The 14,188-nt window shown below is 42.2% G+C and overlaps 1 protein-coding gene across 1 annotated transcript in view; it reads left to right on the top strand.

Annotated features, from left to right (window-relative positions):
• The window catches only part of LOC128665781 (spectrin beta chain, non-erythrocytic 1), a 351,315-nt gene that overhangs the window by 77,647 nt on the left and 259,480 nt on the right, over positions 1 to 14,188 (top strand). The window contains exon 2 of the mRNA XM_053719978.1: positions 10,086 to 10,337. Within this exon, the coding sequence (XP_053575953.1) occupies positions 10,124 to 10,337 (214 nt within the window). The 5' untranslated portion in view covers positions 10,086 to 10,123. The remainder of the gene's footprint in view (positions 1 to 10,085; positions 10,338 to 14,188) is intronic.

Genomic DNA, 14,188 nt, shown 5'->3' with positions numbered 1-14,188 from the left:
AGGGCTTTTTGCGGGACATGCCCCAAAGAATTCAGCTCTTTTGCCTGTAAAAAAAACCACAATACCACCCCCCAACATTAAAACCCACCACCCACATAGCCCTACTCTAACCCAAACCCCCCTTAAATAAACCTAACACTACCCCCCTGAAGATCTCCCTACCTTGAGTTGTCTTCACCCAACCGGGCCGAAGTCTTCATCCGATGGGGCAGAAGAGGACATCCAGACCGGCAGAAGTCTTCATCCTATCCGAGCAGAAGAGGACATCCGGACCGGCAGACATCTTCATCCAAGCGGCATCTTCTATCTTCATCCATCCGACGAGGAGAGGCTCCATCTTCAAGACCTCTGGCGCGGAACATCCTCCTTCCCTGATGACTACCGACGAATTAAGGTTCCTTTAAGTGACGTCATCCAAGATGGCGTCCCTCGAATTCCGATTGGCTGATAGGATTCTATCAGCCAATCGGAATTAAGGTAGGAAAAATCTGATTGGCTGATTGAATCAGCCAATCAGATTCAAGTTCAATCCGATTGGCTGATCCAATCAGCCAATCAGATTGAGCTCGAATTCTATTGGCTGATCGGAACAACCAATAGAATGCAAGCGCAATCTGATTGGCTGATTGGATCAGTCAATCAGATTTTTCCAACCTTAATTCCGATTGGCTGATAGAATCCTATCAGCCAATCGGAATTTGAGGGACGCCATCTTGGATGACGTCACTTAAAGGAACCTTCATGCATCGGGTAGTCGTCGGGGAAGGAGGATGTTCCGCTCCGGAGGTCTTGAAGATGGAGCCGCTCCTTGTCGGACGGATGAAGATAGAAGATGCCGCTTGGATGAAGATGTCTGCCGGTCCGGATGTCCTCTTCTGCCCGGATAGGATGAAGACTTCTGCCGGTCTGGATGTCCTCTTCTGCCCCATCGGATGAAGACTTCGGCCCGGTTGGGTGAAGACGACTCAAGGTAGGGAGATCTTCAGAGGGGTAGTGTTAGGTTTATTTAGGGGGGTTAGGTTAGAGTAGGGGTATGTGGGTGGTGGGTTTTAATGTTGGGGGATGGTATTGTGTTTTTTTTTACAGGCAAAAGAGCTGATTACTTTGGGGCATGTCCCGCAAAAAGCCCTTTTAAGAGCTAGTAATAGAGCTGTTAACTTTTGTAATTTAGATTGGGGTAGGGAAATTTTTTTATTTTGGGAGGCTTTGTTATTTTATTAGGGGGCTTAGAGTAGGTGTAATTAGCTTAAAATTCTTGTAATCTTTTTTTTATTTTTTGTAATTTAGTGTTTGTTTTTTAATTTAGTTTAGTTTAGTTAATTGTATTTAATTGTAGGTAATTTATTTAATTATAGTGTAGTGTTAGGTTTAATTGTAACTTAGGTTAGGATTTATTTTACAGGTAATTTTGTAATTATTTTAACTAGGTAGCTATTAAATAGTAAATAACTACAGTGGGGCAAAAAAGTATTTAGTCAGCCACCAATTGTGCAAGTTCTCCCACTTAAGAAGATGAGAGAGGCCTGTCATTTTCATCATAGGTATACCTCAACTATGAGAGACAAAATGTGGAAACAAATCCAGATAATCACATTGTCTGATTTGGAAAGAATTTATTTGCAAATTATGGTGGAAAATAAGTAGTTGGTCAATATCAAATGTTCATCTCAATCCTTTGTTATATATCCTTTGCTGGCAATGACAGAGGTCAAACGTTTTCTGTAAGTCTTCACAAGGTTGTCACACACTGTTGCTGGTATGTTGGCCCATTCCTGCATGCAGATCTCCTCTAGAGCAGTGATGTTTTGGGGCTGTCGCTGGGCAACACGGACTTTCAACTCCCTCCAAAGGTTTTCTATGGGGTTGAGATCTGGAGACTGGATAGGCCACTCCAGGACCTTGAAATGCTTCTTACAAAGCCACTCCTTTGTTGCCCGGGCGGTGTGTTTGGGATCATTGTCATGCTGAAAGACCCAGCCACATTTCATCTTCAATGCCCTTGCTGATTGAAGGAGGTTTGCACTCAAAATCTCACGATACATGGCCCCATTCATTCTTTCATGTACACGGATCAGTCGTCCTGTTCCCTTTGCAGAGAAACAGCCCCAAAGCATGATGTTGCCACCCCCATGCTTCACAGTAGGTATGGTGTTCTTTGGTTGCAACTCAGCATTCTGTCTCCTCCAAACACAACGAGTTGTGTTTCTACTAAACAGTTCTACTTTGGTTTCATCTGACCATATGACATTCTCCCAATCCACTTCTGGATCATCCAAATGCTCTCTAGCATACTTCAGACGGGCCCGGACATGTACTGGCTTAAGCAGGGGGACACATCTGGCACTGCAGGATCTGAGTCCCTGGCGGCGTAGTGTGTTACTGATGGTAGCCTTTGTTATGTTGGTCCCAGCTCTCTGCAGGTCATTCACTAGGTCCCCCCGTGTGGTTCTGGGATGTTTGCTCACCGTTCTTGTGATCATTTTGACCCCACGGGGTGAGATCTTGCGTGGAGCCCCAGATCGTGGGAGATTATCAGTGGTCTTGTATGTCTTCCATTTTCTAATTATTGCTCCCACAGTTGATTTCTTCACACCAAGCTGCTTGCCTTTTGCAGATGCAGTCTTCCCAGCCTGGTGCAGGTCTACAATTTTGTTTCTGGTGTCCTTCGACAGCTCTTTGGTCTTCACCATAGTGGAGTTTAGAGTGTGACTGTTTGAGGTTGTGGACAGGTGTATTTTATACTGATAACGAGTTCAAACAGGTGCCATTAATACAGGTAATTAGTGGAGGACAGAGGAGCCTCTTAAAGAAGAAGATACTGGTCTGTTTGAGACAGAAATCTTGCTTGTTTGTAGGTGACCAAATACTTATTTTCCACCATAATTTGCAAATAAATTCTTTCCAAATCAGACAATGTGATTGTCTGGATTTGTTTCCACATTTTGTCTCTCATAGTTGAGTTATACCTATGATGAAAATTACAGGCCTCTCTCATCTTCTTAAGTGGGAGAACTTGCACAATTGGTGGCTGACTAAATACTTTTTTGCCCCACTGTATTTAATAGCTATTGTACCTAGTTAAAATAAATTCAAAGTTGCCTGTAAAATAAATATAAATCCTAAAATAGCTACAATATAATTATTCGTTATATTGTAGCTATATTAGGGTTTATTTTACAAGTAAGTATTTAGTTTTAAATAGGCATACTTTAGTTAATAAGATTTAATTTATTTTGTTAGATTAAAATTATATGTAATTTAGGTAGGTGGGTGTTAGGGTTAGGGTTAGACTTATCTTTAGGGGTTAATACATTTATTAGAGTAGCGGCGAGGTCCGGTTGCCAGATTAGGGGTTAATACTTGAAGTTAGGTGGCGGTGAGGTTAGGGAGGGCAGATTAGGGGTTAATACTATTTATTATAGGGTTTGTGAGGCGGGAGTGCAGCGGTTTAGGGGTTAATAACTTTATTAGAGTAGCGGCGAGGTTCGGTCGGCAGATTAGGGGTTAATAAGTGTGGGTATGTAGCGGCGACGTTGGGGGGGCAGATTAGGGGTTAATAAATATAATATAGGTGTCGGCGATGTTAGGGGCAGCAGATTAGGGGTTCATAGGGATAATGTAGGTTGCGGCAGTGTCCAGAGCGGCAGATTAGGGGTTAATAAGTGTAAGATTAGGGGTGTTTAGACTCGGGTTCATGTTAGGGTGTTAGGTGCAGACTTAGAAACTGTTTCCCCATAGGAAACAATGGGGCTGTGTTAGGAGCTGAACGCTGCTTTTTTGCAGGTGTTAGGTTTTTTTTCAGCCCAAACTGCCCCATTGTTTCCTATGGGGGAATCGTGCACGAGCACGTTTTTCCAGCTAGCCGCTACCGTAAGCAACGCTGGTATTGAGGGTTGAAGTGGCAGTAAATATGCCTGTACACTCCCTTTTTGGAGTCTAACGCAGCCCTTCAGAGAACTCTCAATACCAGCGTTATTTAGAAGCAGCGCTAGATAAAAAAGATGCGGAATTAACGCACCCCTTTGGCCACAAAACTCTAAATCTAGGTGAAACTTTGCAGAGTTTTGCTATTTCAGAGCAGTCCAGGGATATACTGCTTGAAAAAATATCTTGTTGTTTGTATGCAGTCTGTTTCATTTTGACTATATCTAAATGAGCTTGTGCACTGTTCTAAGCAATATCTGTGTAGCATGTAGCACTTCAGCCTCTTTGTTAGGAATTGCGAAATCACAGTCTACAAAGGGAAATAAATGAGAAAAGGCAAAAAAGAAAATGCTGAATGTATTCTTTTTACTCTGATTAACTGCGCATCTTATGGCGATTTTAATTTTGTATTTAAAGGGACATGAAACCCAAAATGTGCCTTTAATAATTCCGATAAAGTGTACAAGTAAAAAATACAATTAATTTGTTTTATTAAGTTTACTTTTACTCTTGGTGTTCTTTGTTGAAGAACATAGCTAGATTAGCTGAGGAGCGTGCACGTCTGGAGCACTATATAGCTTGTGTTAACAATGTTATATACTTTTGAGCACTGGTTGGAAGCAATGTTTGAAAAATGTGTAAGATTGTTAAAAGCATTGTTGCAATTCTGCTGCCATATAGAGCTCCTAAGACGTGCACACTCCTGAGCCTACTTAGGACCCACAGGGCCAGGTGGGATCAGAGGGCTCAGGTACCTTCTGAAAGGTTTGTTCTTTTGCTTTGAATGAGTCATTGAAGGGTTAAATTCTGTGTCCTTGCCGTTTTGCCTACGTTCACAGTTGGTGCATTAACCAAATGAGTCACATTTAAATACAAGACAAAAATATATCATTTTTACAAGAAATGTTAGTTATTTGAGCAACACAAAAGTGTAACAATAATGAAAGAATATAATTCTTATTGGTACGGGAGAAAATGTATAATTATCCAAACAAAATCTTTAGTTAAAATTTCTCTTAAATATGAAAGTCCAGAGCTTCAAAGCGCTGCCAACTGTTTCCTCTGGGGTCCAAAGTTTTTGCATGAAAGACTGCTTGACGCACAGATCTGTCGCGTAGATGAAAGCGCAGAGGAAATCTAACATAATGTACTGAGTACATTTACATAACAACGAAGGAAAGACAAAGTCGCACTCCCAAGGACAATCCTAAATCAGGTACAATAAGACCCCGCACTCTGAAATTCGCACTCCTTAATCATCTCTCTCATGGGACGCACAACCCCCCTTTTTATACTATGAGGCCGAATTATCAAATGTCTGTCGGACCTGATCCGACAGTGCTGATCAGGACCGACAGACATCGCTGAATGCGGAGAGCAATACGCTCTCCGTATTCAGCATTGCACCAGCAGCTCGTACTCGATCGGGTTGAATTGTGGCAATTCCTGTCCGCCAGAAAAACGGGACCTCAAGCTCCATTCGGAGCCTGATAAATGGGCCTTTATGTAATAACAGTCAGTGTAAAAACATTGTATTCCCCATTCCTAAACATCAAGAAACGTTCCAAAAATTTCACATGGAAGCACATGTGTTTTTATTTGTTTCACTTTCCAAACCTATTTCAATCAGTTAACCAATCACATGTTCTCTGATGGATTGGAATATTGTGTTGTTCTCCTGCAATGTCTATGGGAGGTTTATGTGGCAGGAATGAAATTACTTGTCCCATCTTTTCATATACTGTAGTCTAAACTCAACTATGCTGTCCATATTTCCCATCCTTGTTAATTGCTACCTTTTTAATATCTTTATTAGCCACTTGAGCAACAAAATAAAGCAAAAAACAAACAAAGAAAGTAACATCTGTTGTACATATCCACGTCTCGCAGGACGGACAAGGTCTCGCAGGACCAACATAAATCATTGACATATCAATACAGGTACAAATTTAGGCAGTCCAAAAAAAAAAAAAATAGTAATATTTCTAAATCCAGTAGAAACTACAATAAAGTGGCTAATGTTCCACACTATATACATAAAAAATAAAAAAATAAAAAAAGGGGGAAGAACAAGACGGAAGAACAGAATCCCCCCTCCTCCTGGCGGAACCAAGAGTACTGACCAGCATCAGAGGTATCAAATCTCAGTCAAAGTTATTCCACCAAATTTCTATTTCTAATTATCTACCAAGTATCTTGAAATACCCCATCTAAGACTAATTCTGCGAAACTTACTGAGGCCAGAAAGGGTCTCAGAATCTGTCTCTGCACACCACTTGGGTATGTCTTAATAACCGGCGCCCAGCCTACTAGAAACTCTTTAATTTTCCTTTCAGATACAAATTGAAGATGAAAGGATTCAAAGATAATCTGGGCTTGAATATCCCTTAAAACTTGTGTCAAACTAGGAGGACTCTTTACAATCCATTTTTTAAAGATATTATACCTAACTGTTAGTATAATTGTATTTAAGATACACATTCTCTCCCCTCCTCTTATCTCCGGAAAAAGCAGCACTATATCTTCGAGAGAGAAGACAATAGAACTTGCAAAGACCCTGTTATACCAAAATTGGACTTTCAGCCATAATTGAGAGATCTTTGGACAGGCCCATAACATGTGGCAAAGGTCAGCCCGGATATATGTGCAGTGTTCACATCGAAAATTTTTATTAGGGAAATATTTGGCCATTGAGGCCGGAGATAAATACGAGTTATTTAATAATTTTAAGTGAGATTCTTTCCAACTTGTAAGCAGCGGAAGTTTCGCCACTCTCGCAAGACTTGCTACCTGAGCCCTCTGATCCCACCTGGCCCTGTGGGTCCTTATACGTGGGTTAGATCTTTCCTTTAATGATATCTCTCCCTTTTTACTCCAGATGATCAGCTGTTTCTCTACAATTTCCTTTTGGATGACTGCACTACCTCCAACTCAATCTCTACAAACTGAGCTGCTTCTTCCTTCCCTCTCTCCTAGACACCTCACACTTGACATTCCTCCTACTGTAGTAAACTCTATGCTCAACACCTCATCCCAGGTCTGTTTTCCTGGTGTCACACTTGACTCTAAACTCCCAGTCACTTCACATTTACAAACTCATACTAAATCCTGCCGTGCACACCTAAGCAACATTTCTAGAGTTTGCCCATTACTTAATAAACTACAAAAATACTAATTCATTCCCTCATTTTGTCACACATCAACTACTGCAACCTACCTACTCCATAAAGTCCTTCCCAAACACTGCCTCTCCCCTTCCAATCTATCATGAATTGCTGCTTCTGTTCTCTGGAACTCTGTACCCCTCTATCAGACTGGAACTCTCTATCCGACTCTATCAGACTGGAACTCTCTACCGTGCTTCATCAGACTGGAACTCTCTACCCCCTCCATCAAACTGGAACTCTCTACCCGACTCCATCAGAGTGGAACATTCTACCCATCTCCATCAGACTGGAACTTTCTGTCCAGCTCCATTACACTGGAACCCTCTTCCCTGTTCCATCAGACTGGAACTTTCTATCCCGCTTTATTACACTGGAACTCTCTACCCCGCTCCATCAGACTGGAACTTTCTACCCTGCTCCGCTGTAGCCCTCTACCCTGCTCCATTACACTGGAATGCTCTACCTTGCACCATAAGACTGGAACTCTCTACCCTGTTCCATCAGACTGGAACTCTCTACCCCGCTGCATCAGATTGTCTCCTACCTTGTATATTTTCAGACTCTCAGATTGTCTTTGAAAACCAACCTGCTCTATCAGACTGGGACTCTCTACCTCGCGCTATCGTATTGGAATTCTTTACCCCGCTCCATCAGACTGGAACTCTTTATCTCGCTGCATCAGATTGTCTCCTACCTTGCATATCTTCAGATGCTCTTTGAAAACCTACTTATTAAGAGCAGTTTACCATCCCTGCACTGTTTTTCATCCTAACCAAAATAAATCTTGAGCTGCCTTGAGTCACTGCTGCTGCAACTACAATCCATGTGACAAGTTACCCCCAGCCTTATGTCTCTGCACCCTAAACTTGTAGACTGTAAGCTCTTCAGCACAGGACCCTGCTCCTCCTGTGCTAGATTTGTTCAGTCTGTTATGTATTTGTATCTTATCCTGCCCTTTGTACCCAGCGCTACACTAATGAATGCTAATAAATGGGGCACTTCACAAGGGAACTGGCATTGACTGGAGCTGTTTGTGCCTCTCTATCCAATGAAAGTTTATGTACCCCCCAACAGTCTCCTTGCAGCAGTCTGGGGCTGCAGTGTCAGAAGTAATAATGCAACTCTCTTGATCCAATTGTATGAAACCTTCCTATTTACTTCTGTTATAAAATTATCTCTTTCTCAAGGTCTTCTTTCCATGAGATCATACTCAGGTATACTCAGGGGTGTGCACGTGTCTTGTTCCCTGTATATATAGTATTGTAACAAATACTGCTGCCGTATTGTGCTCACATCAAGTAAATGCACCTGAGCCTTCCTACCAGTCATGTAAAAGCACTGTTACAACATAGCTACATGCAACAAAGTGATTGCTTAGAACAGTACACAAGCTGATTTATATCTGGTCTCTGAATGATTACAGCTAAGGTGTCCATTTTCCTGAGCCTGTTATGTATTTGTATCTTATCCTGCCTGTCATGTAGAAGCACTGTTACAACATATCTACATGCTACAAAGTGATTATTTAGAACAGTACACAAGCTGATTTATATCTGGCCTCTGAATGATTACAGCAAAGGTGACCATTCTGCTTAGCCTACCTACCTCTCATGTAAAAGCACTGTTACAACATAGCTACATTCAACAAAGTGATTGCTTAGAGCAATACACAAGCTGATTTATATCTGGCCTCTGAATGGTTACCACAAAGGAGAACATTCTCCTGAGCCTACCTACCTGTCATCTAGAAGCACTGTTACAACATAGCTACATGCTACAAAGTGTTTGCTTAGAACAGTACACAAGCTGGGTTATATCTGGCCTCTGCTTGGTTACAGCAAAGGAGACCAGGTACACATTATTAATTGGTGTTACATATGATACATCCCTTCATGTCTCTGGATTTGCAAAAACAATTACAGAATAAATTAATATTAATTTAATTTTTGTTGCCAATGACTTGCTATGCCAGCTGTAGAGTATTATATGTATGTGAAATAGCTGCATTTGCTCAACTGAAGCCATAAAACACTGTTCTCAAGAACATGCCCATTAAAATGTGCTTAACCTGCAGGAAGTGCGTACCTACTTATCTTCTCTCTCTCTCTTTCTCTCTTTCTCTCTCTCTTTCTCTCTCTCTTATCTCTCTCTCTTTCTCTCTTTCTTTCTCTTTCTCTCTCTCATTATCTCTCTTTCTCTCTCTTGCTCTCTCTTTCTCTTTCTTTCTTTCTCTCTCTCACTTTCTCTCTCTTTCTTTCTTTCTCTCTTTCTCTTTCTTTCTTTGTCTCTCACTTTCTCTCTCTTTCTTTCTTTCTCTTTCTTTGTCTCTCTCTCTCTCTCTCTCTCTCTCTCTCTCTCTCTCTCTCTCTCATTCTTTCTTTCTGTCTCTTTCTCTCTCTCTCTCTCTCTCTCTCTCTCTCTTTCTTTCTATCTTTCTCTCTCTCCCTCTCTCTCTCTCTCTCTCTCTCTCTATCTCTATCTCTCTTTCTCTCCCCTCTCTCTCTCTCTTTTTCTCTCTCTCTCTCTCTCTCTCTCTCTTTCTCTCTCTCTTTCTCTCTCTCTCTCTCTCTCTCTCTCTCTCTCTCTCTCTCTCTCTCCCCACACAAAGACCAATATTTAAGTACTGATACTGCCATTTTATGAGTGGGCTATGAAGGAAAATAAATCTGTTAGCAGAGAATCCCTTTAAGTTTCAGAGTGGCCCTAGGCAAGATATTATATTGGGGTCTCCTACACCAGTAAAAATACTGCAATATTAGACTCTATAGACAAAAAGACATACAGTACTTTTCAGGATGTAAGACAGGTATATATAGCAGCAGGGCACCTTGTGGGCTTGAAGATAAGGGCAGCGTATAGTATAGGGAGTTGAAAAATGAATGAATATTTTTTTATGTAGCCCCTCTATTAAAAAGGGGAATAGGTAGATTTCTTGGTTGCCTTGGGGTTATCCGGCTCTGCATATATTCACCATCTGTTATTTTCTCTGCACAGGTTTATGAGACCCTGTCATCAGTAACAGCCTCCATTGCATGTGGACGGCCTCCATTCTGAATTCTGCTCCAATCAATTCACCCCTCAGATCAACCATGAGTAGCCCGTTGTCACCCACGGATTATGACAGCCTGGAGATCCAGCAGCAGTACAATGATATCAATAACCGATGGGACCTGACAGATGATGATTGGGACAACGAGAATAGTTCTGCCCGTCTCTTTGAGAGGTCGCGAATCAAGGCACTTGCAGGTAAGGAAACTGAGGGACATCACTAGATGGTGAAATACATATTTTAATAAGAAAAGGTGAAATATCAGTTAGGTTGACTATAGAAGCAGATCAGGTTTATATCCACATCAGATAACACCTCAGTCATTCTAGAGTTAAAAAGATTTTGTTCTGAACGACTTATGTTTAGTGGCAGTGGATCTGGAGGGGATATGTTTGTAATATTACCAGTCACAGTTGAATAGACACATTGCCATCCTCACTGTGTTTATCCAATGTACATGAATTCGCAGGGACATAATTATAGCTCACAGGGCCAGCAGCATCCTCTCCACCTACTCACAAACTCTAAGTACTTTTTACCCTATATGTACATACACACACATTTGTTCATTTATCTCTCTGTATGTATGTTTATAAACATCAGATGGGACCCCTTGATGTTTAGGGGTCTTTTTGTATACACAGGTTTTATAAACATCAAATAAGACCTCTTGATTTTTAGGGGTCTTTTTGTATACACAGGTTTGGGCACATATCTCATTTGAAGTTTTATATACAAAAGTATAGTATATACATATTAGTGCAAAAACAACAGTCTCTGATGTATTTCAGTGATTCTCACCTTTAAAGGGGCGTTAAACTACTGGGCACATGATATTGTTTTTCCTCCTGTGTTCTTTTATTTTAACCCTATACAAGTGCTGGCTGGTGACAATCTGCATCATTACACTGGGCACCGCCATCTTGGAATGTAAGTTTTCTCGCACCATGTGACATTCACAGCTTAGTGATAATGTTGTCTTCATGACAATCAGTTTAGCTGCACAATACTGAGTGGGAGCCGCATTTCCCTATATTATTCCTGAGGGTTTTTATATTTGTTATGTCATTTGTAAACTGTGTAAAAAAAAACACAAACGCGAGGTTCTTTTGCTTTCTATTGTGCGAGTTAAAGGGATACAAAACTCACATTTTTTCTTGCATTTTTCAGATAGATCATGTGATTTTAAACAGCTTTCCACTTTGCTTCTAATATCAAATTTGCTTTGTTCTCTTGGTATCCTGTTGAAGGAGCAGCAATGCACTACTGGGAGGTAGCTGAACACATCAGATGAGCCAATGGCAAGATGCATATATGTGCAACCACCAATCAGCAGCTAGCTCCAGTACTGCTGCTTCTGAGCCTACCTATGTATGTTTTTCAACAAAGGATACGAAGAGAACAATGCAAATTAGATAATATAAGTAGGTTTTTAAAATTGCTGCTCTATCTGAATCACGAAATAAAAATTTTGAATTTTACGCCCCTTTAATCTAAAGTGCTTCTGTCACAGGATATAACAAGATGGCGCGCCCAGTATGAAGATGCAAAACTTTACCAACTGGCCCCTCTAAGGGGTTAAAAATAAATCAATGTGAGTAGTAACCGAGCTGCTGTAGTACAGTGTACTGTCCCTTTAAAGCGAGCTGCAGGCACAGAAGTAAACAGCTCCCGATAAAGCCCTTTTCGCTCATGCATAACTGTCAGCGCTACACTCGTAGGCACATAAATGGTATTTACATCCCACTGCAGTGACATGAGAAGTAATTAGTTACAGAGAGTAAAGATAACAACACTGGTCGATATTGAAATATTTTGTATCTAAGGTCCATCAATACCTAAATAATATAGGTCATTTATGTTTAATCTGCGCACAGTTAGCTTTACAAAGCGTTGCTGCTGATGTAATGGCTTTATACCAGGTCACAAGTGTAATGAAAATGTGACCTGATTACGACGCCACGGTTGGTATCTGGCTTTAATTACAATTGTTTTGGTGCCAGGTTTTTGTCTGCTTGTGAGTTGCAATTGTTATAGTGAAGGTTTTCTCTTCTCTTTTTCACCAGTATCATAACTATTCAATGACAAAATTTTACAGCAAAATATTTGATTAGCTTTGGCAAGGGACAAGGTTCCTCTGTAAACAAAGACATCAGAAACCTTTATGCCAGTCTCAGTATAAGGTAACCGTTTATATGTCAGCTGCATGTATACGTTAGTGTCAGCCAACCGGCTGATTCATCAGCTGATGCCTATAACGTTTTGAGAAAACTCTTCATACCAGATGGACTTACGAGTAGACCAGTTTTAAGATACGGAATTGGCTCCATGTACTAAGCAGCGTAAGCCACTTAGGAGTCTTTGTAGGGCAGGTTTGCACATGTGGCGTATAGAAGTCACCCTTAACAAGCTCACTCTTGGTGATTGACAGGCCCTTCTCTTACGGTATTGGAAGGAGTGGCATTAAACACTCGCTTGAGCGTGTAAAGGTACATAGGGCAGCGGAACCTTATCTGCACAGCGTTTAATACATGGGGCAATACAGAGTATTGCAAAGTTAAGGAATCTGCATCGTATTAAAGTACAGGATATGTAACTGATTATACAAGGCAGCGCATTATCGTAGGTGTTAAGCTAAAACCATGAAGAACCTGACTCTCATATTGGCTACACCGGCGCATCTAACCACATGGGCTCAGTCAGTAACTTGCAGAACATCTGGGGAGGTTAGCCGATGTAGAAGTGGTCTCTGTGGGGCTCTGTAGGGTGGCTCTCAGATGGACTACACCGGAGTATCTGACCATATGGGCTCAGTCAGTTACTTGCAGAACATCTGGGGAGGTTAGCAGATGTAGAGATGGTCTGTGTGGGGCTCAGTAGGGTGGCTCTCAGATGGACTACACCGGCGCATCTGACCACATGCGCTCATTTGGTAACTTGCAGAACATCTGGGGAGGTTAGCTGATGTAGAGATGGTCTGTGTGGGGCTTTGTAGGGTGGCTCTCAGATGGGCTACACCAGAGTATCTGACCACATGGGCTCATTCAGTATCTTGCAGAACATCTGGGGAGGTTAGCAGATTAGAGATGGTCTGTGTGGGGCTCTGTAGGGTGGCTCTCAGATGGGCTACACCGGAGTATCTGACCACATGGGCTCAGTCAGTTACTTGCAGAACAATCAAGGGAGGTTAGTAGATGTAGAGATGGTCTTTGTGGGGCTCTGTAGGGTGGCTCTCTCACCGGCGCATCTGACCACATGGGCTCAGACAGTTACTTGCAGAACATCTGGGGAGTTAGCAGATGTAGAGATGGTCTGTGTGGGGCTCTGTAGGGTGGCTCTCAGATGGACTACACCGGCGCATCTGACCACATGGACTCAGTCAGTTACTTGCAGAACATCTGGGGAGGTTAGCAGATGTAGATATGGTCTCTGTGGGGCTCTGTAGGGTGGCTCTCCGATGGGCTACACTGCAGTATCTGACCACATGAGCTCAGTCAGTTACTTGCAGAACATCTGGGGAGGTCAGCAGATATGTAGATGATCTGTTTGGGGCTCTGTATGGTGGCTCTCAGATGGACTACACCGGAGTATATGACCACATGGGCTCAGCCAGTAACTTGCAGAACATCTGGGGAGGTTAGCAGATGTAGAGATGGTCTGTGTGGGGCTCTGTATGTTGGCTCTCAGATGGGCTACACCGGAGTATCTGACCACATGGCTCAGCCAGTAACTTGCAGAACATCTGGGGAGGTTAACAGATGTAGAGATGGCCTGTGTGGGGCTCTGTAGGGTGGCTCTCAGATGGGCTACACCGGCGCATCTGACCACATGGGCTCAGCAAGTAACTTGCAGAACATCTGGGAGGTTAGTAGATTTGTAGATGGTCTTTGTGGGGCTCTATAGGGTGGCTCTCAGATGGGCTACACTGGCGCATCTGACCACATGGGCTCAGCCAGTAACTTGCAGAATATCTGGGGAGGTTAGCAGATGTAGAGATGGTCTCTGTGGGGCTCTGTAGGGTGGCTCTCAGATGGGCTACATCGGAGTA

This window comes from Bombina bombina, chromosome 7 (assembly GCF_027579735.1).
Source record: "Bombina bombina isolate aBomBom1 chromosome 7, aBomBom1.pri, whole genome shotgun sequence".
NCBI lineage: Eukaryota > Metazoa > Chordata > Amphibia > Anura > Bombinatoridae > Bombina > Bombina bombina.
The sequence above is the reverse complement of the archived record's forward strand: the minus strand, read 5'-3'. Positions and strand labels throughout refer to the sequence as shown.